Consider the following 26,860-nt stretch of genomic DNA (forward strand, 5'->3'; position numbering starts at 1 on the left):
AACAGATGCTCCGCAGGGTGCAGCTTTATACGACCGCAGAGTTCAAACCCTGAACATTGGGGCAAGTATGGACACAACATTCAAGCTTGATACAGCTCTGAATTTGGATTGTGATTAAATAGTTAATTTAGTGTGTACTTTATTTTCAATATTTATTATGTATTATTATCTATAAAATACAATTTGAAAATATTATTTTTCATACTCTTCACTCGTTCTACACGAAATCCCCATATTATCGATAATTTCTATATTTCTCTTTTCATTCCCAATTGGATGGCACTTATAAATAAAACCAGATGTGGGTAGGCGTAGCCTACGAATGGCAATTTGGCTATTCGTACCCGCATGTGGGTACTAGCAGTCACTGCCCAAGTAATATGCCATATATAAAGAAAAAGACACATTTTGAAGAATGTATTTCTGCTGAAAGTTTTTTGATAACATCAACCTGCATGCATGTGTATACTGTATGTTTGTTTGTTCTGTATTGGCAAGAGGTATAGTGGGGTGGATTGAGTTATAACAATACATATAAAAGCTCTGCCGTAATTTTGCGCCTGTCACAAGTCAGGAACCTCTGGTCTTTATTAGTCTTGTGTGTTTTTTTTTATTTTAGTTCATTTCTATGTTTTTTGAGTTTAGTATGAATTCCATTTTCACTGAACTAGTACACATTTTTATTTAGGGGCCATCAGAGGCCCACCTCAGAGGGCAAGATTTTCTTGCTGCATTGAAGACCCATTGGTGGCCTTCGTCTGTTATCTTCTCTTTGATCAGATTGTTGTCTCTTTGACATATTCCACATTTCCATTTTCAATTTTATTCAATTTAAGATTATAAATTAACAGTTTACAAAATTTTAATTTTTTTGAAATAGTAAGGCTTTTCTACCTTAGGAATATATTACCTCCGCTGTATTTGGCAAAACTTTTAGTAATTTTTGTCATAAATGCTCTTTAACTTCGTACTTGATTGGGTCTATTTAACATTTTTTGGTTTGCAAAGTCACTGATGAGTCTGTTGTAAATATATAATTTCAATCCTGTAATGAGTTTATTTGATGCCAACTTTAAATTACACGGATCAACTAAAAAAGAAAAATGCCAGACATGGACTTGCAGAGGCAGCAAACAAAACTAAACATGAGTCTTACAGATATGATTTTATCTTCATTTCATAGTTATATATGATATAATGTATCAATTTGATATTGCAATTCATTCTTGATTATTTTCTTTTATATAAAATTACATTAAAATAATTGAAATGTACATAATTTAACAATATATAAAGAAACATAAACTCCTCAAAATCATTTTGCATAATGCAGTAAAATATCAAATACAGGTTGCATGACTTGCATATATCAATATCACATTTTCATGTTTGTCATATTTCCCTGGTGTTTTTCTTACAATATCGTATCAGTTTTGGCACTCATAGAATCATATGAAATCATTTGGAATTATTTCTATAGAACTAGAAGTATTATTGAGGAACCAACCTGATTCTATTTAAACAAATTACAACATATTGCAATTTACTGTTTAAATATCTAATGCATTCTGGGTATTTCTTAAAAACATCAATGGATATTCATCAAATGACCTTTTGTACACACAAAAAAATTATCAAAAAATGCCTATCATAATGGCAGAGAAAAAAAGATAATTAGTAGGTTTCAGATTATATTTTTCTGTAAGTATGGCAATTATGTGTTATGGATTTATTTTAGGGATAAGCATCTCTAGCTGAAATGCCCTAGTATTTTCAAATTAGATTTTTTTAAAAGATCATTGTAGTTGCTACATACAAAAGAGGCCAAGTCATGGACAATATGAGCTGAAAACTAGTCCAGGTATACACAATGTTATATAATATTATAATTAAATGAGCATGATTTTGCACACAGCATCAAACAAAATCAATCAAAAAAGAATAAGTGAGCAATATTTGTATAAATCAGTATACAAAAATATAATGGAATAAACGAAGAACAAAGACTGTGCATATATATATATATTTCCCCGTTTAAAGACCTGGTTGCTGCAGGACACACCTGAGAATTAAAAGTTTAGCCTACCAAACTGTTATACCAATTCCAGGTCATTTGATATGCTGGATTCACTTATTTCTTATGGGTATCAATTTTCACGAATTGAGGAAAACTTGCATTAGATTTTTGTGGTTTTGTAAATCTTTGAATACAAAACCTAGAGAACATTTATTATTTGTTGAACAATTGAATTCATGGTTCACATGTATTAACAAAACTGACGAAAATGAGTATCCAACAAATAATAATGAATCCACAGTAAGTTACATACACTGTGATTGCATAAATCATTTTTTTTTAATTGAACTTTTCAAAACTTTATAAATTCCAGGGCTTATTAACAGAAACATTTTGTTAAATCATTAACACATGCCTATACATGAGTAACACAATCAGAAAAAAAAGTTACAAAATACATAATGTTTGAGATCAAAATTAATAACAAAAATCAACACATATAAATGAATGAAAATGACAATGTTCAGTATTAAACAAACCTCAACAAACATGGAAATCACAATGATCATTATCATGATTGTAATTCTTATTAGTACATGTAGAATGGCTGTCATTTTTTTTTTACATATATAGGGAGATACTATTCTACTAAGTATAACCCTCTTTTGACTCTTGGCATTTACAAGTCCTCAGTTTTTCATCCTATACTAATTACTGGAAGACATATTAAACTGGCCTTGTGTTTTGTTTCTATCATGAAACTTTTAAACAAATCATGAAAATATAACAATTTTTTAACAGTTTACAACTGACCACTGACAAATATGCTTAATTTATACATTACTGCATTTGAATCTATATACAATTATAATGGTAAGTTTCAGTTAGTTTTGCTTTAATATGCAACAGAATGATAAAACCTTCAAGCTTGTATATATGTTCATGATGTTTTTAAATAAATATGTTTAAAAGTAACAATGTTTCATTGATCAATAAATCATTATATGCAATGCAATAAGGTATATTAATTACAGATAATATTCAATTCCTACAAATGCTGATATTTTATTTGATGTAAGACAGGTCATTTGATTCTGTCATAATTTTTTCAATTCCCAAAACATAGATTTATCAGCTCTGCCCAATTCATTAATGAACACCTTTTTTTTTTTTTTTTTTTTTTTTTACATATTATCACTGTTACTCAGGCAAAGGACTACATGTGTAATAAATTTTATATAATTTTTATAAATTTTATAAAAGGGAAATTATATTTTACAAGTTACATGTATCTTTTTTTAAATTAACATCCTCATTATGGAAATTTCAACTGTTATCACAAATAACCTTTTTTTACATGGAATGATACAGCCTTACTGGTCAATTAAGACAAAGATTTGTGTATATAGATTAACTTTCAGATTTGACATGTTAATCATGTTTAGAAGATATATATTAATATATAAATAAGCAAATTTATATGAAATTAAGTGCTCTGGGTTTTTTTTTTAACATTTATATGAAATGAAAGCAATTGATGATCACAAATTAAGCAAAACGGCAGTTCCACATGTCATGAAAATGTGATGGTCACTTGCCTTCATTTCCTATAAATTTTCTAAACACAAGCATTCAATTCTAAACAAAATAATTTTCATAAGTAATACAATAAATACATTTTTTAAAAACAAATCAAAATTAAATATAACTATAATGACACTAAATAAACCACCAGGAATAGTATCCACAACAGACAGAGAGAATTTTTTTTTCAAAAACAGAAACGTCCTCATCTTATGCCATAAGTCTATGACAAGTCTATCATCAAAAACTAGACAAAATCATAAAAAAAACAGAAGTAGTTTGAGAGCAGATGGGACAACTATACACCAGAGATCAAATGGATGTGGATATGTAGGTTCCGCCTTCAACAATGAACAAATTCAAACCAAAATAGTATAAATAACCTATAAAAGGCACTGGCATCACATATATGTGAAACAAGAAACAAGAAATTTATAAACAAAATATGTAACCAGAATATAAATGTGAGAGAAAGCAAACAATAACAATCACTGAATAAAATGCAAAGGACATACACATATAGAATGTGGCTTGGTTAAAAATGTTTGTTACGACTATCTACTCATCTTGGATTACATTGAAATAGCACTATTTAAGAACAAACTGTACAATTCTATGAGAAAGGACTGTAAGCACATTTGAAACACAACTTTACACACCTATTAACATAAAGATTGGTTAAAAAACTACATTCATTTATAACATAAATATCCATAAAAATGTTCAAAACTTTGCACAAACATGTCTAGAATTTGTATACTGATGACCATCAAAATGTTTTTCCTTAGAATATAAGGGATAGTGTAAATTCATATAAATATAAATAAATACCCTTTATGAACCTACTCCCTCTGCCTTAATTTACAGCATAATATTTGATCACAGTAATGCTAAATTGTCTTAAGGAAGAGACATTTAAAAGATAATTGAACATAATTAACAAATACACAAGTCTTTGGTTAGGTTGTTATGTACTTTGGATTTTGTCCTGATATTTTAATTTCATATGTTCATCTTCAAAAGCCAAATTGTGAAAAAAACAGGACTGTGCTTTAATTGTTACAGCTCCAATAAACTCTTCCACTCTATCTCTTATCACTTTAATTTCATCATCTAACATGTATATTTCTTGCTCTACATCAACTTTCAAACGTAGCATCTTAAGATCTTCATTTACTTTCAAAAGTTTCAGACCTTCCGTTATTTTTAAAAGCTCAAAATCTCCTGTCGTAGGGTTTTCTTTTACTTTCAAAAGTTTAAGATCTTCCAACTCAATTACTTCTTTAACTTTCAAAAGCTCAATATTTTCATTGCCTTCGAAAAGCTCAATATCTCCCTGCTTGAAATATTCCTTTACTTTCAAAAGTAATTGCTGACTTGTTTCTTCCTGCTTTAATTTTTGGTCTACATTTGTAATTAGAACACTTAAATATGAACTATAGGTCATTCGCCGTATATTTTCATTCGTGTGATTGCTCTTAAGTTTAAGCATATTTTCTTTCCTACTAATTTCCCTATTGATTCCAGTAAGTATATCTGGTATGTAAACAATATCTCCTGGTTTCTGTTGTTTAATCATTGTGGAATGCAATGCTCTAATCATCCAACCTCCACCATCTGTGCTATCATACAATCTACTGTAGGCATATTTCCCTAAAATTAAGCAATAAATAAATGATATAACTCATTCAAAATTTAAAAGATGTGGTATGATTGCCAATGGGACAAACCTCCACCTAAACAAAAACCAAGTGACACGGAAATAAACAACTAAAGGGCAACAATGAGAACAAGCATTCTGTGAGTATTGCATGGCAATAACTAGTTCCCTACCAGTTAAAAAAAACATTGTATTAGAAACCAGGTGCTCCGCAGGGCTCAGCTTTATATGACCTCAAAGGTTGAACCCTGAACAGTTGGGGCAAGTATGGAAACAACATTCAAGCTTGATACTGTTCTGAATTTGGATTGTGATCAAATTTTTGACATAATCTGACACAAACAAATGTCAAGATCTTACAAATCTATTGTGCAATATTGTATAATTAAAGATTTCAAACTTTTCAAAAATTTGGAATTTGAGAATTGGGAAAAAAAATGAAAACTGCTACCACCAACCAGCCCCCATCCCCCCTTTTTTTTTGCAATTAGTCCAAAACCTGACATTTCTTTACACATAATTTAAAAGTAGTGTAAGGAAGGTAAATCAGGAAGCTCCCTTACACTGCTTTTTAATTGTCTGAATTGTCCATTGACCAGAAAAACCTAGTTTTCCCCCTTTTTGGCCATGTTGGCCCTTTTGCCCCTAATTCCAAAAAAAACCAAAGTCAATACAAACCAAACTACTTTTATGGTATGGAAACTTGTGGTATAATTTCAAAGAGATTCATACACTTAAACACAAGTTATTGTTTGAAAACAACAAAAATGCTTACTTTGGGATCTCTTTTTGGCCCCTAATTCCTACATTTTGGGGATTTTTGGGACCATAACCCCCAAAATCAATCCCAACTTTCCTTTAATGCTATTGAACATTCTGGTAAACATTTTCAGAGATTCCTTCCCTTAAACAAAAGTTATTGTTGGAAAACTAAATGCGTCTTCGGACAACGACGCAAACGACATTATGTCATTATACAATGCAAAAAATTCTAACTTGATCTACAAATTGTAGCGATAACTATATAACTTATATCAATTAAATATATTCAAACATTACACAAAACAAGTGTTGAAAACTGATTATTAAAGTGATTTTTCTAAGTCTAAGGACCCTAAGTCTGAACATAACTATCAGACCTGTACGAGAACTTTACCCATTCATGTGATTGACGGACAAGATTGTTGTTTGTTCATAAATCAAGCATCAAAAACTAAAGACTTATTCAGCATGATAGTAAACTAAACAATAAATTATTTTGGTACATTACCTAGGTGGTCAGGGATCATTGACAGGAAATTTTGCCAGCTAGTGAGAAAAGAAGGACTTTGGATTAACGTCCTGTTCTTACTGCATATTTACACAGGCAAAAGTGCCACCCATGATATACACAAGAAGGCTATTACATGTGAAAGTCATGTGTGAATCATGCATAATCATGGGTAAATCGCATTATCTTCATGTGTAGTTTTCGCACATTTTAAACATGCATGCATTGCATAATTTTTTAAACACATGATTTACACATGAAGGCTATTACATGCGTAAATCATGTATGAATTGTGCGAAAATTATGTGTAATCTGAAGTAACACATGATCGACACAAGAGCTTTTGCTCATAATAAATACATGCCTGTATCGAATATATTGTAAACACATGATTCACGCACGAAAATCATGCGTGGCACATTTACTAGTATATAAATTGCTAATAACAAAATAAATATAAGATTCTTGTAGAAGAAAAGGAGAAGTCCATAAGCATATTTCCTTAACTCCTAACCATCCCAATATCTACTTCTAATATTGAAATGCTTACCTGTCATAGAAGCAAAAACTACCACACAATCATCACAATGGGGAATGGCTACTGTTGTAGGAATCTCAACAATCTCTTCAACTTCTGTTTTTACAGCATTAGGTACAGGTATAGTTGTGGAAGTAAGCACTTCACCCGTCCTTTTTTCCCTTATAGTTGACATTGTTTTGATTTCAGATTTTTGAGATGTTGAATCATCTTCTTTCTCTGGAGGAGGCATATAACCTCTAGCATCTTCAACATCTATGCTCTTAGTTTTAGAAAAAGATTGTGCTATTTTACTATCTTCCATAGACATATGGCCTACAGCATCTGGCTGATCATGTCCGGTGTGTTTTTCTTCATCTGTACTGGATAACACTGTCATTGTATGACCAATATCTTGATTCTCAATTTCAGCATTCATGAATCTACTTCTACAAGCCTATGTAAAATACATAAATAAGAAGAATCGTTAATTATATGTCTGTCTCCATGCTCATGTGTTTGAGGCTCATTAGTTTTTGGATGTGAAATCGTGTGAAATAATTTCCCTTATACAAGTTATACATGCTATATATGTCAACTAATCAATAAAGATGAGAAAGTGGTCTTAACGCTCTCCTGATCACAATTGAATTTTCTTGTACATATACATTTCAGCAGTTGCTTCTGGTGGATTTTTTTTAAATATTGTCCAATATATGCCTAGTGTAAATTTTACAAAGAAAAAAACATACTTAGAAAGAAAGTGCTTTATTTATATATAAAGAAAGTGTCGTTTGTTTATGTAATATATATGTGTTTCTCATTTCTCGTTTTGTTTATATAGATTAGACCGTTGGTTTTCCCGTTTGAATGGTTTTACACTAGTAATTTTGGGGCACTTTATAGCTTGTTGTTCGGTGTGAGCCAAGGCTCCGTGTTGAAGGCCGTACTTTAACCTATAATGGTTTACTTTTTAAATTGTTATTTGGATGGAGAGTTGTCTCATTGGCACTCACACCACATCTTCCTATATCTATTTATTGATTGGTTTTCATTGCCTCTATATACTGTAAATTTAGAAATTATTGCATGCATTTATTATTGCCAATTTTGAAGAGCAGACATGATGCGAGATTGATTAATGTAATTCAAGAATATCTGCATAAAGACATATGTACAAGACATCAAAATGCGAGTTCTTATTTTTGTCATACTCACACAGTCGCTAAAATAAAAATCTTGCAATAATTTCTGAATTTACAGTAGTTAATTGTATAGCAAGGACACTTGTCAATCATTGAAGACTGTAGTTGACCTCTGGTTGTCTTTTTTTGTTTTATTGTGTTGCTGAGTTGCTGTCTAATTGTTTAACATCTAGCATATTTCATTAACATGATTAATGTTCATTTACTTTTATGAACTCTTATGCTGATGTTTCTAAATAATTTTTACCAACCTGTATAAAGAACATCTTAAGTTTTCCAACTAATTCTGGTATTTCACCTATGGCATCAATGACATCCTGGGTTCTATAACGGCCATCTCTTGTATAAAAGTAATGGTGATACTGTGGCTTACCTTCCTTAAGGTTGACGTCACGACTTTCATCTCCATGGGTGCTCAAAACGAAAACAAAGTAATCGATTGTGCCCATTTTGTTCAATTTACCTTCAACTAAAAGGAGATAAATATCTTCATTAAACCTCTACCAGCATTGATACTTGAATTAATTTTTATTCTGATTATTCAACATGGAAACTAGTAGTCCAGTCAATCTAGTATAAATTTGACCCTAACCCAAAAGTAATTGCAACAGAAGATTTTTAAGTTCTAATTTTTAGCATTTTAACCCAAATAAACACAGAAAAAAGTCCCATAAAATTTAAATTGAGGAAGACTACAAAAATCACCATTTAAAATCCCTATGGAGATTTGCATTGAAAAGGGAGATAACTCTTGCAAAAAAGGAAGAAATATCAATAAAAATTGATACAAAATTATAACTTTACCGCTTCTATTGATCAGAATGTATTGATTCTTGATTTTTTCACAATCTTTAGAGTATAGCAAACAACTCTATATATCTTTTATCAAGCTATAATTTAGATTTCATAATTCATTAGTTGACTATTTATTGAATTGTTCAACATGTCAAGGTAAAGAATCTCAAATTTAATAAAAATAATTAAGCTTGTATTCTTCTTTTTGTGGTTTAAAGTTTCTTTAGATAAGTAAGTTGTTGAAAAAATATAATATACAGATCTAAACAATACCAAATTTTCACATTATTTTTTCAAAATGGTCAAAAGCTTCAAATTTGCAATTTCTTTAATGAAAAATGAATGAAAAAAATAAAACTATTCATAACACTTAAGTTTTGTACATTTCATGAGCAGAAGATTATATAATTTAGTCAAATACAAACTTATAACCCCATCAAAGTATCAAACTTTACATAAATTTCAAGAAAAAACAACAATATCTGACCAAAAAAGACTCATTTTTGCAAATGTTATCTCCCCTTCCAATGTAAATTTCCATAGGAAATTAAAAATGCTGATTTTGAGTTTTCCTCCAATTAGATTTTATAGGACTTTTTTCTGTGTATATAAAGGGCATAATGCTATAGATTAGAACTTAAACATTTTCTGTTGCAATTAGTATGAGGTTAAATCTTAGTTTGACTGGACTATAGAGGCTCTAAAGAGCCTGTGTCGCTCACCTTGGTCTACATGGTTGATGTGCATATTAAACAAAGGACACAGATGGATTCATGATAAAATCTTGTTTTGATGATGGTGATGTCTTTGTAGATATTACTTTACAGAACATTTTTGATGCTTACAATTATCCCTATCTATAATGAACTTGGCCCAGTAGTTACAGTGGAAAATGCTAGTAAAATTAAATTTTATGAAAATTGTTAAAAATTGACTATAAAGGGCAATAACTCCTTATAGGAGGTCAATTGACCATTTTGGTCATGTGACTTATTGGTCTTACTTTGCTGTACATTTTTGCTGTTTACAGTTTACCTCCATCTATAATAATATTCAAGATAATAATCCAAAACTACAAAATTTCCATAAAATTACCATTTAAGGAGCAGCAACCTAACAACAGGTTGTCCAATTCATCTGAAAATTTAAGAGCAGATAGATCTTCACCTGATAAACAATTTCCATCTATCAGATTTGCTCTAAATGCTTTTGCCTTTGAGATATAAGGTGAGCTAAAAAAGGGAATGTAATGTATGAATTCATGATGAAAGAGTATTCTTACACACATAAATTCAATAGTAAAGAACAGAACTTTATGAATTATCTTTATCTCAAAGTCCAAAATAAATAATTAATAATGCAGGCCTTAGAAACCTGACAACAGCCTTTAAAAACACATAATAAATGCTCCACTTGATACAGCTTATTAAGACCACAGAGGGTGAACCCTGAACAGTTTGAACAAAAATTCAAGTATGGTATGGCTCTGAATTTGAATTGTGGTTGAATAGTTGACCCAGAATATATGTTGTCAAAGAATTGAAAAATTTGAAATTGGGTTTTCAGCTAGTATGGTCCAATATCAAAATTCTAAATACAAGGTTTGATTCAAAATTAAATTAATTTATTCAGCAATGAACAATATTGGCTTAGTTTTTTTTTATATTGTCTAGGTTTCTGAACCAGAATGAAAGTGGTCTAAATGGTCTATAATCTTAAAAATTTGAGTCGCATATTAACATATTATGGTCAAATATCTAAAATCTAAATACATTGCATATATCAAAGGACCAAAAGAAAAAAAAAATTGATCAAGTTTAATTTTGGACCTTCTGCACCTCTATTTTGATTAAATTGATAATGGGGCTGAGAATCCAAAATCTTTGTTGCAGGGCCATAAAAATGGAATTTTTAAATAAGGGAAAAGGGTAAAACTATATCACTACTTTGTTTCAGGGCCATAAAAAGAAGTAACCTTGTGACATAATTAAATAGCACTCCATAGACTTATACTCAAGCTATTGTCCAGAAACCAGATATCTGAGGGTTTTTCTGCCCCTCAATATCAAACATTTGGGCCATGACCCCTAAAATCAATCCAAACCTTTTTTTTGAAGTATGGCCTCTTTTGACCGTAATGAGAACGATTTTGAAAACTATCATCAAAGGTAAATCTGTTTAAAATATTTCATTGCTTACTTTCAGTTACTAACTCCTTCTGATAAAATTCACTCTTTTTCTCCTCAAAGGAGAGAATTTCACATCCATACTGTTCCCATGATTCAGACATTAGATCTTTATCATCTCCAGCATTTTCTCTATTTGACAGGTTGAATTTTTTCTTGTTAAAAGTATAATGAGTACAGATAACTGCTAGTCCTCGAGTTGCACTTTCTTTTGGATGTGCCCCTTCTGTAGGTACCCTGTTAATGAAAAAATAAACAAGTGAAACTGCAAGCTACAGCTCACTGATGATACCTTGCCAAAAAACCTTAGTGTAAATATATGCAAGTGTTGGGAAAACAGGAAGTTGTTGCCAGTGATAAATCTGAAAACACATCACACAGTATACATGACTTTCTTATATGAGTGATTTTCTAAATCACTGATTCAAGTAACATTATGTCCACAAAGGTTGGAAGTAAGACTTGTCTTTCTTAAATGATCACCTTTTTAAGTAGTTCATATAATCACTAGACTAAGTGATTTAATTTTAATTAAGCTTTACATATACTAATGATCCAGAGACAGCTTATGTTGCTAAAATTATCAGAACCAACATCTGTATTGATAGGTTGACGGGTCATGTCAGGTGGTGACACTGTACTAAATTTTAAAATAATGACGTTAAAATAACTTTTTAAGTATCATACATGTACATGTACATACATTACAACTACAAAATCACTATTTGTGACAAAACTTCAATTTTGCTACTAAAATAAAAAATTAAAAAATTACTTGTCCCCGTACTGCTTATATAAATCCTGAAATAAAAATTCAGAAATCCTTTTGATGAAAATCCTAAGAAAGATGAGACGAAAACTACAGTAAAGCGGGTTATTTTTAGGGATGTAAAATTTTGCTATTTTCATTGAATAAAATATACTAAATAATTTTAGGAATTCAAAACTTTATCAATACCTTTGCATGTTCACTTTAAATTTGGCGGAATTTATTTTGTCAATTTTTTCTGTTAGCAAAAATTTACAACCTACTGAAAATAAACTGCTATGTACGGTATTCATTGGGCAGATGAACAGACAGGCAGACGAATTAAAACAGATTACCCAAACTTTTAAAAGTGGAGATATAAATAAATATCCATCTGAGTTTAAACCATTAAAATCAAACAAGAGGCTCTCAAGAGCCAGAATTGCTCACCTGATAATTTTGCTTAAAATCTTTCCACAATGATGATTTTGCTTTCCAATATATATTAGGCCTAAATTAAAATATTGTTTGTTTGCCCTTTTCCGACCCTATGTTTTGAAACAAGGTAGGTAGGTAGGTAAAATATTTTATTTTTTTCCCAAAAAAAATAATTTGGCTCCGTATATTATTTGTCATGGGTAGGCAGGTAGGTATATTTTATTTTATACAATGTAGATACAAAACCTGCATAATGTCATTCTTTTCCGTTTTGTTTTAGCAAATAAGTATTCTGGGACTATTAGTTTAAAAAAAAAATATCATGTAGAATGTGAAGATAATGTATATGGCAGATTTTACAATAAGAAGGAATTATTGTTATTTTGTATCCATCAAAAAAGCAATTGCTGAAACTGTGAAACAGACTGTGTAATGGAGTAATGCATAATGTTATTGAATAAAATGTGTCTTTCTGAGTAAATAAAAATAAAAATTACTCTGTGCTTGTGTTTTTTGTTAGAATTAGAGGGTTTTCAATTTCAAAATATTGGACATGGAATAGACATCATGACCTACTTTACTGACATCCAGCTTATTTGGAGTGGAATTTTGAAGTATTATTTATAAGTTGAGCCTTATCACATGGACTTATATTTTAATAAAAAGTCTTCTTTTGTGTTTTAATCATAACTTTAAGGCAGATTTTTATTGGTAAAGGCTAAAAAAGGTAATTTAATAATATTGTTGCTAACGTCACGTCTTTTCCGTCCATTGTGGTATGTCACGATCGCAATTTTCTTGTTGGTTCTCAGACAGGCAATTGTAGTTATTTTTATCCCGGTTTTATAAATAATTGAAAATAGCAATCATATTAAATTTGGATGACGTAAGGGGGTCAAAGGACTTGAGGAATCAATATCATTGGCTGTTTTATTTTTTGCGAACGTTACTACTTGAGGTTTCCGTCCAAATCAGTGTCACGTGAGCAACATATATTTAGATCTGTAACTCTCCTGTATAGGAGTTACGATATCGCCCTTTGCAGAATTAGATTCGGAGTCAGTTCCTTCACATGATGGGGTAGCAAAGAAGGTTAGTTGTATGTAATATCGTTACAAGAGGACCTTAAATGTATTCCGTCCATCAAAAAGACGTTCGCAACAAAACGTAATGTCATGATAGTAGATGTTGCTAATGTTACTATTACGAATTGGTTTCATGTGTATTCATTTGATATAAAGTACACCTGCAAATGACATTCTGTATATTTAGAAATTCTAAACCAGACTGTACAATTTTATTACTTCAGGCATATATTAAACATCACTGTGTGCATACATTTGAACTTTTAAAGATGTTGTTGCTCATGTTACATGTCCAAATGTCGCTAACGTTACTTATTTTTGTCTCCGTCACGTTAGCAACATGAAAGTAGGAGACAGAACACAATACTGTAAAATCTGCCACATGCACTACTAGTTTGTTTTCAAATATCAAAATATAGAGCTGTGCCGCATATCTTCAACGTTTTATATGCCTGGAACTTTGAAGAGTTTGAACTTGCACTGATATTCTGTACTACGTACCTTGTACGCTTTACTAAAGGTTTTCTGTAAGAGATAGCTTTGTACTGGTAAGATATGTCCAGGCAGACATACATTACTTGTAGAAAAAGTCCCTACAGTTAAAAATTCCTTGTTTGCCTTTCTTTCCAATAAAAATGCTACAAGACTTAAAACTCAATTGTCACGTATTTTACATCGCATTTATTAATGATCTGTATGGAAAACTTGGCGATTTTACTGCCAGATATTCTCCATTTTACCTTTGGTTCATGTCAGATATAAATAATAAAGCGGCATCGTTAACATAATCATCTGGGGATCACAAAAGGCCATCCCTACATAGAATACAACATCCGTTTACAAATTAGTTTGAACACACGTAAATAATTTTGTATTAAACAAACTTTTTGTAACTGAACCCTGCTCTTTTAAGTCTTTAAGTATAAAGGTACAGAGTAACGTACATCATAACATTATTTCAGGAAGCGTTTCAACATCGATTTCAAAAAAAAGCTTTGAAACTTCAAATGCAAGTTCATGTCAAAAGCTCAGGTGATACCAAACGGACTGGACCTATTAATAAATTAAAGATAAAACCTGAGGATTCCGGTAAAAAAGTTTTTGAGTGGGAAATATGAGATTTTTGGTAGGAAAGAAAAAATAAAATAAAATAGAATCTTGCTGGTAAATACAAATAAAAGATTTTCAGGCGGAACGAATTGATAGGGTCGGTCGGTAAAGGGCAAACAGACAATATTTTAATTTAAGCCTTAATGAGTGTCTTAAAAATTCCATTTAAATGTTCTTTGTATCTGTCATATTTTCTTCAAAATCCTATGCGAATCAAGTATGTGAGAAAAAACAATCCATGGAGGAAAGGGTTAAGTACCCCTGACTAAAGTATAAATGGTAATACTGTAAACATTATAAATGTCTGGTCTTCCCACTAAAGAAAGATTTGATCAATTCCACCATCCAAAGAGAGACATGCATCATATTAAGAAGGACAAGCCAGCGCGTAGGGCTGTCTTAAACCTGCAGTGAGGTAAGAGTTTTTATGCTCTGTGCTGAAGGTCTCACTGACACTGTAACTTTGAGATGAAGAACAGCGAAAAGAATTATTCCTTTGCTTTTTTTGTGTGTTTTTTGTTGTTGTGCATAAACTGATTTTATGTTATTGATATCATTCATATGAGGGGGGGGGGGGGCTTGTAAATGAGCAGTGTTCTGAAGATAACAAACAATCAGATACCCCATATTCTTTGTTTTTCTATCATTGTCTATAGCTATCATTTACACAGTACACTTACACATTCTCAATTCTGATAATCAATGGCTCCTTGGTTACTTCATTCTTCTTACTAGTATCCCCTGGAATGATCACAGCATCATCTTCTCTTTTAAAATCATAATGATCATCATTTTCTTTTGGAGGAATTTGTATTACTATAGCTATAGGCTGTGGTTGTTTGCTACTATCAAATTCTACAAAATTTTAAATGAAGTTAGTTTAAAGTTTTCTGAAATTGTCAAAAATCATAATTAAAAATTTGTAAGGGTTCCGCAGAACCCAGTGTCTCGCCTACTTTTGCTGAAAATCACAGGCTCAACAAAATGAGGAAAAAAATCAATAAAAATATTCCTCTTGATACTATACTTTGATTGTAAGAAGCTTCTGTCCAAGTTTAGTAAAAATCCAGGATAGTTTATGAATCTAATAAATGTTTAAAAACTTGAACTGCAGACTGTATGTTATAAGTTAACTGGAAGAAAAAAAGTCCATTTATAAGTAAAATACAGATACACAGGTACAAAATTTCCTTCTAAATACTAGCTCATGATCATAAACAAGCTTCTGTCTAAGTTTGGTACAAATTAAAAGTAGCATAAGAAAGTTATTATTTTTTTTTTTAAATTTAACCACAGAGTGAATGTGTTGTTTCCTGGCAGAAAATCTAAGTCCATTTAAAAGTAAAATAAGGAAAAAATGGATTTATTTTTTTACAATATTTACTTCTGTATATTATCTTTAGATCATAAACAAGGAGTCTGTCCAAGTTTGGTTCAAACCCAGGATAGTTTAAGAAAGCTATCAAAATTTAAAAAACATGAACCATAGAGTGAATGTAATGTTTCCCCGCAGAAAAGCTAAGTCCATTCATAAGTAAAATACAGAAAAAATGGAATTTTATTTTTACAAAATTTACTTCTGGATATAATCTTATGATCATGAACAAGCTTCTGTTCACGTTTGGAAGTAATCCAGTATAGTTTAAGAAAGTTATTAAAATTTCAAAAACTTTAACCACAGAGTGAATATTTGTGGACGCCGCGGCCGGACTGTAGGATCGCTTAGTTTCGCTTTTTCGACAAAAGTCGAAGGCTCGACAAAAAAAGACATGTTTGAGCATCATTACATTTAGCATCATGCACAGTGATCTGAGATATAAATGAAAACACCACATTATAAATTTCTTGTGTCTAAAGCACTTCTCTAAATCTACATTTTTTTGTACCTTCATCAGAAACGCTCAAACATTAACATTTTCAAGCTAGGGTTGTTACCAGATATGTGACCAAAAGAGCAAATTTGCCTGAGGGCATTGGAACAGTAATTTCTTAAATATTTCTTAACTATCAACTGGAAATTTAGAAATATTTTAGGTTACATGTATATCAATACTGATGCACTGAGTGACTGACTACTGAGCTGATGATATATTTTTTTCATAATAAATTAATTTTTACATTTTTGAAAAAACAACCTTTGGTTATACTTATTATAGTCAACAAAATGCATCAATGGTCAAGATTGATATTTCAAAATATTTGAAATAATATTCCATCAAATAAAATTGAGAATTGAAATGGAGAATGTGTCAAAGAGACAACAACCAAAACAAAGAACAGAAAATTGCCAAAGGCCACCAAAATCCAGCACATAGACACCCCACTTTTTTTTTTGGACAATCAATGCATTTGAATGGGGACACTTGATTGGATCCCCCTTTATCTTGGGTCGGAAACCCCCTTTTGAAAATGGCAGGATCTGCACCAGGGTTTCGGTTGTCATCAATATATAGTTTACAGCAGGTGTTAACACTGATAGCATAGGCAATATTCCTGAAAATGTGTATACAAAAAAAATCTATACATGTTACTACAAGTACTAAGATTACTCAATTAATTCAATATTACCATCACTCCCTGTACTCTTCTTCACAGGATTTCCACATGCATCACAAAACTTTGAGTCTGATGCCAAAATATTTTTACATCGGCCATTGGGTGTCTCAGCAAGGCATATATTTTGGCTGTCTATCTCACATCCACATTCTGTGCAAAACTTTTGTGATAGTTTCTGAAGTGAATCACAACTAGGACATCTTTTTATCTTGTCTTCATGATCATCTATTTCAACCTTCCGACCACACGCTCCACAGAACTTATCACTAGGAGCCACATCAGCACCACATTCTGTACATTTCATTTTAAAAACTCAAGACCTGCAAAAGATATTCATAGATGTATAATGCATCATGTACATGTAGAAATGCAAAAACATGCACTGGTATGCAATTTTGATGTACCAACAAAATTAACTAGAGCCTCTTAAGAGCCTGTGTCACTCACTTGACTCTTCTTCGGTTTTTGAAATCATATAAAAAAAGATTAAAATCATAACAGATACTTTTAAATAATGATTACCATGATTATGAGGTCAAATTTGGTTTAATATTGGCCCCATAATTTAGTAATAAATCCTGGTGGTCATCTTAAACAGTAAATCAGCAACAAAGTAGCAACACTTCATCAGCATCTCATAAGGCACATTCATACTATGTGTTATTTCATTCCAATCAGTGGTCCTCTAAATTTTAAAGATTAAGACATTTGTATTTATTTACCATAGGGTCCTATGTTAAACTAAGTCCTCTACTGGCATCCATCTTGGATGCTGGATGGGCTCAAAAGTAACAAAACATGGTCAGCACCTCATAAGAACAGTTATGCTATGTTTGGTTTCATTCCATTCAGTGGTTCTCTAAAAGAAGACATTTGTATGTATTTCCCTTAGGGTCCTATGTCAGACTAAGTCCCCCGCTGGCCTCCATCTTGAATGCTGGATCGGCAACAAAGTAACAATACTTAGTAGGCATCTCATAATAAACATTCATGATATGTTTGGTTTCATTCCAATCAGTTGTTCTCTAAAAGAAAATATTTGCATGTATTTCCCATCTACATGATCTACATGTAGGGTTCTATGTTAAACTACATTTTTGCAAGTCCCCCCACTGGTGGCCATCTTGGATGATGAATTGGCTTCAAAGTAACAACACTTGGTCAGCACCTCATAAGGAACATTCACGCTATGTTTGATTTTATTCAATTCAGTGGTTCTCTAAAAGAAGACATTTGTATGTAATTCCCATAGGATCCTACAAAATGTATGTTAAACTAACTCCCCTGCTGGATGCCATATTGGATGATGGATCGGCTACAAAGTAACAACACTTTGTCAGCACCCCATAAGAAACATTCATGCTATGTTTGGTTTCAATCCATTCATTTTCTCTAGCATGTCTAGAAGAAATTCAAAATGTAAAAAGTTAACGACGCTGATGACGGACGGCCAGGTGAGCTAATAAGGATAGAAGATTAGTTCATGTACCACCATACACTGTATCGCTATTTGTCTATCATTACCATAATTACTTGACATCACAGAGGTTCTCCTATAATTTTGACGACATAATAGAAAATATCTGATGCCAGATTGGAAAAGTGATTGTTACATGAGTTGTATAATGTCAATAGTTCAAGAGGAGCAGATTCTCTGGTCAAGCAGCTCAGATTTCCAAATAACAATGAGGTCTTTTGTGGTAGTTTCACTCAAAATAGGCAATTATTTGAACTTAAAATTATTTTCAATTATGGAATTTTCTTGTGCTTGAAATTTTAATAAATGCCATGTTTGTTCTAGACCTGTACTTGAATGTTCTGTCCTGTACACAGCACTTTTTATTTAATACAAAGATGATAGTACATTTTCAATAGAATGTACTACTGTGCCAGGCACAACACACTCTATACAAAATACATTTTATGGAAAGTGTTATGAACTGCTCAAAACATTATCATATCAAATAAACATGGAATTTATCAAAAATTTCAAGCACAAGAAATTATGCAAATTCCACACATTGTACAATGTTGTAATCAAAAATATTCCAAGTTCAAATAATAGCATATGTTTCTGGAAAAAATTACTATATATACATGTATATACATTATTTATTCATGCAGGTATTATATTACAGAGTTATAAATTGACATGTCATTGCTAGTAATTCAGGTGGAGTAAGTATTCCGTTTGAAAACCAGTATATTAGCAACCAGGTGCTACGCAGGGCCAAGCTTCATACGATCGCAGAAGTCAAACCCTGAACAGTTGGGGCAAGTATGGACAAATGATGGACACAACATTCAAGCTTGATACAGCTTTAAATTTGGATTGAGATCAAATTTTTGACATAAAATGAGTTTCTGAAATACCTACCTTACACTGCTTTTAAATTGTCTAAATTGTCCATTGACCAGAAAAACCTAGTTGTCCCCCTTTTATGGCCATTTTGCCCGTAATTCTAAACTAAAGGCTCTCAAAAGCCGGTATCACTCACCTGACTCTATTTGTGTTTTTGAAATCATATAAAAAAGATCAAATTTGGCTACAAAGTAACTGCACTTGGCCAGCACGTCATAAAGGAAAGGAACATTCATGCTATGTTTGTTTTCATTCCATTCAGTTGTTCTCTAGAAGAAGTCATTTGTATGCATTTCCAATAGGGTCTTATGTTAAACTAAGTCCCTTGGCGGCCATCTTGGATGATGGATCAGCTACAATGTAACAACACTTGGTCAGACCCTCATAAGCAACATTCATGCTATGTTTGGCTGTATTCCATTCAGTGGTTCTCTAAAAGAAGTCATTTGTATGCATTTCCCATAGGGTCCTATGTTAAACTAGGTTCCCCCGCTAGCCGCCATCTTGGATGATAGATCGGCTACAAAGTAACAACACTTGGCCAGCATCTCATAAGGAACATTCATGCTATGTTTGGTTTCGTTCCATTCAGTGGTTCTCAAAAAGAAGTCATTTGTATGCATTTCCCATAGGTCCTATCTTTAACTAAGTCCCCCGCTAGCCTCCATCTTGGATGATGGATCAGCTACAAAGTAACAATACTTGGTCAGCACTTTATATGGAACATTCATGCTATGTTTTGTTTCATTCCATTCAGTTGTTCTCTAAAAGAAGTCATTTGTATGCATTTCCCATAGGGTCCTATCTTTAACTAAGTCCCCCCTAGCCTCCATCTTGGATGATGGATCAGCTACAAAATAACAACATTTGGTCAGCAGCTTATATGGAACATTCATGCTATGTTTTGTTTCATTCCATTGAGTTGTTCTCTAAAAGAATTCATTTGTATGCATTTCCCATAGGGTCCTATCTTTAACTAAGTTACCCGCTGGCGGCCATCTTGAATGATGGATCGGCTACAAAGTAATAACACTTGGTCAGCACCTCATGAAATAAGGAACATTCATGTCATGTTTTGTTTCATTCCATTCAGTGGTTTGTAGAAGAAGTTCAAAATGTAAAATGTTAACGACGACTGACGTCAAGTGATAATAAAAGCTCAATTGGCCCTTCGGGCCAGGTGAGCTAAAAATGTTGAGCAATTACCCAATAAGTCAAAACTAACCATCCCTTCCTGATATGGAAACTTATGGTTTAATTCCAAAGAGATTCATACACTTAAACACTAGTTATTGTTTGAAAACTTCAAAAATGCTTATTTTGGGTTCCCTTTTAGGCCCCTAATTCCTAAACTACAGTCTTCACGACAAACTTTTAAATCTACAGGCCCGGAGCTCAATTTTTGAAAATTTTAAGTTAGATTCTGTTGGCCTGTAGATATGATTTTTACAGGCCCGAGAACAATTTTACTAGCCTGGGCTGCCACTCAGCGTGAAGACTGAAACTATTGGGACCATAGCCCCCAAAATCAATCCCAACCTTCCTTTAGTGGTATTTAACCGTCCGGTAAACAATTATAGAGATCCATTCACTATAACAAAAGTAATTGTCCAGAAAAAAAGTATGTCTTCGGATGATGATGACGCAGACGACATTATACCATTATATGACGCAAAAAAAAATTCTCAGCCATATATGATCTGATGATTTGTATTTGTTATTTTTATTTGAATCGTCTTGTACATGTTGTATAAATCAAAGTGCCTGTTAGCACTGAAGGGTAAAGATTGCTTTCATTTTGCAATTTGTTTAATAAAATATTAAATTTTACTAGGCTAGGCCATCAAAATATTTGAGTTGGAATAGAAACAATTTTTATAAGAGCATGAAGAGATTCATTAATTACATGTATGTTACTTCTAACAAAAAAAATGTCTTTCCCATTATTGTAGTTCACATAATATTACATGTACACAGGCGTATGACATTTGCGCTGATTTCAAAAAGTTTCGATCTTTTGCCAATTTGATTCTTTCATTTGCGCTGATTGTGCACAGGTAAATAACAGGTGAATGATTTTTTTTGAAATTATCAACAAACATTGAAAACCTCATCCGTTAGACAGTTTTCCTTAACATGTTACGAATTGTCAATAGATCAGGGGTTTAAATTAACATTTGGTGCAGGTCCAGGAAGTTTGACACTAAAAACTGAATTTAAAGGTCCACAACCCAAATGTAAGGTCCTACTTTTACTTGAAATATTTCATAACTCAGTAAGATACAAAATTAATGTGCTTTTGGTGTTAGGTTAGCTTGTTTCATGTCAGTGTCGCTGTTGTAAAACATGTTCAATAATCCATGTAATCGATGTAATTGTCTTGAATATCATGTATATTATGAATTCAAATAATATTTTTTATGTATTTAGGAGGGTATCACTGTGGGTAGGTGTGTTGTCTAAATGATTGGTAATTAATTACTACATATACTAATTAAACCATTATCTCCCTACAATGGTTTGGTTTTTACTATAATATAATGGTATCTCTTTTTTTTTAACATTGTTAGATTCTAACCTGACAATGCCTGAGTATACAATTAAAGTTACATTTTGATTTCAAAGCTGTTAAACACTTTTTTAGTGTATCCTATCTAGCTGCACTATTTGCGAAAATAAAGTAAGAAGCCTCCAGCTTTTAAATCAGCCCTTCAAAATTGAGCAGAAATTTCCCCTTGGAATTGAAGTAATATGTTTACAGTTAAAAACATCTACATGTTATATCAACATTTATTAAATCTGAGACTACTTTTCTTTCTTTTCCATATATATTTTAGTTTTCATTTCTAGTGTTTCTATTTCATTAACATATAATAGATGTATTTTGTCACCTGCCTGGATTTTTTTTTATATTGCATTTGATCGGCAAACCCAGAATTACCCTTGTCCATCCTGGATTCTGATCCAGTATACTTCATGTACTATACATGTAGCTAATTGCCTTCATTTCCAGTTTTAGTCCAGCAGACATGGCAGATAGGTGCAATATAATGAAGGAATTGTGCACTTCGTGTTAAAAGCACCAAATTTTGCTCAAACATACTTCTACCTATACTCTTTTAGTTCAGATATGGAGGCAAGCTGGAAATATAGTTAACTTCCGGTAAATTCCAAAATGGCCGATGCATGTTAAAATTTCAACTTTTATTAATTATCTCTCAATTTTTTTGGTTTAAACTACAAAATCTGATGTTTGAATTGATTTGAATCACATCAAATGGTTTTCAGTCTTGTTGAAGCAGCAATTTGGTGACGTTTGGTCAACTTCTGGTCGAAATTTCATGTTAAAATTGAAGAAAAATGTTGACTTTTAATTTTCAAAATGTGAGGAAAAAGATGTAATAGAACCATGTGTTTATTTATTTAGAGACCATTAATATTCAATTAACATGGTGCACAATATTGTTTCATGATTATATTTTAATGGAGATAGACATCTACTTTAAAGATAAAGAGTCTCCATAACAATTCAAAGATGATCTCCTAAAGATTTAAATTTATTGAGACATCAGATGATCAAACCCCAGTGAGTTCTTCCACAAATGTTGAAGATTTTGTGGACTTTATATTAAGTTAATTTATATGTGTTGGAGTCAAGTGTGACGTCAATTTTCATTTGACTAGTACACAATTTATAGGGACCAGCTGAAGACCACCCCCTGGTGCCGGAATTTCTCGCTGCGTTAAACACCCATTGGTGGCATTCAGCTGTTGTCTATTCTTTTGTCAGTTTGTCGTCTCTTTGACATATGCACCATTTCCATTCTCAATGTTAAATGTATATTTTTTTTTAAATATGACAAACGAACAGCGTCAATGCGCTACAACCCCAAAGTTTATCAATACTGATGCCGGATATGATACTTTAGCGGAAAATCTCGTCAAATACAATGAACTTCCATGTTAACTGCTACGACCAATCTGTATACACAATATGATGGCAGTGGTATGCCTTGAAATATGCAAAAACTAAATACAATGCAATATGGCATAAGGCCTGCCGTCTTGACACCGAACTAAAGAGAGCTTAAATGAGATATCAAAAGGATACAGATGATATGAAAAAAAGAAAACAGGCAATCGCAGCCAGAAACAAGCTTACCATGTAAATTAGCAGTGAACACATGTGTATGTTACTTTTGTTGTTTGTATAAACCAGATGAAAACCTCCAAGGAGAAACAACAAGTAGTGTTGATATCCCTTTTCGTCGATGTGTAATAAAGCTTCAGAACACAAATGTATTAGAGAAGATCAGTGCCGTGGACCTCATTGTACAAGAAACGAAATATCATGTCCAATGACTTGCTAATCTTTAACGGCAGGCATCAAAAGTCTCTAGTGAAGATGAGACTGAATAAAGAAGAAACACATGAATAAGCCATGGAATCGCATTAGCTGAATTCATCAGCTACATTGAAGATTCCATAACCGAAGAATATTTAGCACAATTATTCAAGATGCCAAGGCGAATAAGGAATCTAGGTGTTAACATGGAAGACAGAGTTCAAAGTTCAATATAAAAGAATATACTTATACATTTTACAATTATGGGTTGTTTGCCTGTGAGAGAGCTTTTAACATGTTTGACTTGGGTAGAGAGTTGTCTCAATGGTACTCATACAACAACTTCTTATATCTAATGATTGCTTATTTACCTGATAATTAGAAATAAAACCAGGGAGAGAGAATTAACTTGCTTTTACAGATGATATAGGACCCTCGTTTCATAAAGGAGGTGACGATGACTTTGACTCAAACTAAATACAAATTCATAAAGCAGTAGCAATAATTCGCAGCGACATGTTTATTGTTACATTTAGGTTTGATGGTAGTTTTCCAGTGCACTGTGAGGAGAATTCTGTTCCAAGATCTCTTGTAACTCTTATTAATATATTGTTGTATGGACAAGATATAACAACCAATTCGTATTAGCAGGAAACACTAACGATTGCTTAGATGTCAATATTCAACAGCTAACGTTAACTCTCCAAAGATCTGTCATCATGCATTGAAAGAAACCTCTTTCATATTCACCTAGGAATAATGGTTGACTATCAGACAACCAACATGAAATAAACATGTTGTTTATAGGTCAGATGGAGGTACTGTAAACAGAAAACCAGCTAGCCCTGCGAAGATGGATGATAGCAGGACCAGACTTGCTAAAGAGTTTGAGAAGATGGGCAAAAGATACTAAAGGGACGGTCATATACTGATTTCTTGATGAAGAGGACCACAACTGACCATGAAAAGAACCTAAGTGCTCAAAGTTTATCCATGATGTAGCTTCTGTGATAGAAGAGTTAGGAAATCAATTTATTGAAGACAGCAACGTACTGCCTGTGCTGTATACCAATTAAAGATAACGCTCTCTCAGCAGTTGTTGATACTATTCGTTGTTTGTTGAATAGACGTAGATGGACAGTACCAGTGTGAAAAGATTATCTGAAAGGACACTTGGACGAGTCCTTTAATCACAACCATCCACCAGCATTTACTCTCATTTACTTTAATATGAAGTCTTTCGAACCTTTGACAAGATGTAACTATTGTAGACAATATAAAGATTGACAATACAATGTAAAAGGCAAACATGCTAACCACGAAACTGATAGATTTTCTCAGGTGTAGATAAAAACAAAACAGAGTTCATTCTATTTCTGTCAAATAAACTGATTGATGAACACATTTTCGGGAAGAGAATTATAGCTTTAGTTCATACCGATGTAGAAGTACTTGCTTTGCCATGCTTTCATGTCACAAATACAGCTGATATTTATGGGTTGCTTAAGGACCGAAAAACACATCGGATACGTTTTAATTCATGAGCTTGCTAACTTTTTAGGACAAGAAATCGCATATGCATTGCCTGTTTTCCTTGCCTTCGATCGCTGGTTAAGGGAAAAACAGCATGGGATACATGGATGGCATGTTATGGTGCCACATGAACATTCATCGTTATGAGACACCAGGGTTGCGTTCAATTTCATAGCAGATAACCTACGTAGTAATATGTAGGTGTTTGTCTACAGAACTAGTAGAAAACCTAGCTGCTATCAATATATATGTAGAAGCTAGGATAGCTACACGTTCAATAGTCATAAATCTACGTAGCCCTATGTAGCTGCTACAATATTAATCGCAACCCAGGCGAGTACTATGAATGTCGAAACCATTATTAAACAATTAATCAAACGATTTATTATTCTGATGTATGATCAAACAAATATTTCGGAGAAGGTCATTTATTTAGGGACTAAACTTGGGAATTTCAAGCTAGGAGCCCAGACCAGATATTTCATAATTAGTTTCTATATGTTAAACTGAAATTTAACTGAAAGTTTAGGGGCCCAGCTCAAAATCTAGGAGCCATGGGCGACTGGGCCCCCTTATAAGTTTTGTCCTGGCGGGGCAGACGGGCGGTCAATGATATTCAAATTTATTTTGGACAAACTTGCTAATTTTTATTAAACAGATGTATTTCGTCTCTAAATTACGTTTTCCTGTGATATTTTTTACCGGAAGTGACAAAATTCTGAATAAAATACTCCGAGGGTTTCAAAGCAATGATAATTTTTTTCAAAACATGATAAAACAATACTATTATAGTCTACAAATCAAACCAATAGAAAGCTTTGTTTCATACTGCACATGCATTGTTGTTCAAGATGGAGTAATGTTAGTTGACAAAGTTAGTGAGAAAGACAATTTGTCTAGAAAGTAAAGAAATGATATGATATTATTGATAAATGACATGATTTTTACACTTCCGGTTATGAAGCCCATTTATCCGGAGACTTACGCAAAATAATATATATCGCAATTGCAAACAACTTAACGTAAACAAAAGTTCATGTTGGATAAAAATTACCACAACAGCTGACATGGTGCGCATTTTCACAGTTTATGTGTAAACTATGAACGAAGTTTTTTACCCCCGTTTTGTGGGGTTTTTCGACCCCAGGAAAACGTGTTCATCCCACAAACCTGGGACCACCCCATGTTTCATGACTTGAGCCCAACCTGTTTATGTTTTATAAATTATGAGGGGCTGATATTGCCTAATTAGAAAGTTTACCTTGAAGCCAAGTTGTGCCATAATGACCTAAAGAAGTGTCAACCACTTAAACGGGCTTAATTATCTGTAAAAACTCAAATTAAGACTCTCCTGTCCTCCTGTTTGTTGTGTATATAAGAAATATACGTACACAACAATGACGAAGTTACTGTTAGTTCAATTTGCGGAGCTTCCAGGAACACTTTAAA

The 26,860-nt window shown here is 32.5% G+C and overlaps 1 protein-coding gene across 2 annotated transcripts; it reads right to left on the bottom strand.

Annotated features, from left to right (window-relative positions):
* Positions 1-1,267: 1,267 nt before the first annotated feature.
* LOC134707740 (uncharacterized) lies at positions 1,268-26,860 on the bottom strand. Of its 2 annotated transcripts, none has more exons than XM_063567763.1 (7): positions 26,700-26,860; positions 17,184-17,491; positions 15,296-15,470; positions 11,248-11,471; positions 8,505-8,722; positions 7,082-7,505; positions 1,268-5,254 (listed from the first exon to the last, which is right to left on the bottom strand). In XM_063567763.1, exons 2-7 carry the CDS (start codon positions 17,473-17,475, stop codon positions 4,569-4,571), a joined length of 2,019 nt encoding a protein of 672 aa, XP_063423833.1. In that variant the 5' UTR covers positions 17,476-17,491; positions 26,700-26,860; the 3' UTR covers positions 1,268-4,568. The 2 variants fall into 2 exon arrangements, with proteins under 2 accessions (XP_063423833.1, XP_063423832.1); XM_063567762.1 differs by having other exon boundaries at positions 26,673-26,860.

Source organism: Mytilus trossulus, chromosome 2 (genome assembly GCF_036588685.1).
Source record: "Mytilus trossulus isolate FHL-02 chromosome 2, PNRI_Mtr1.1.1.hap1, whole genome shotgun sequence".
In the NCBI taxonomy this organism is placed as follows: Eukaryota; Metazoa; Mollusca; class Bivalvia; order Mytilida; family Mytilidae; genus Mytilus; species Mytilus trossulus.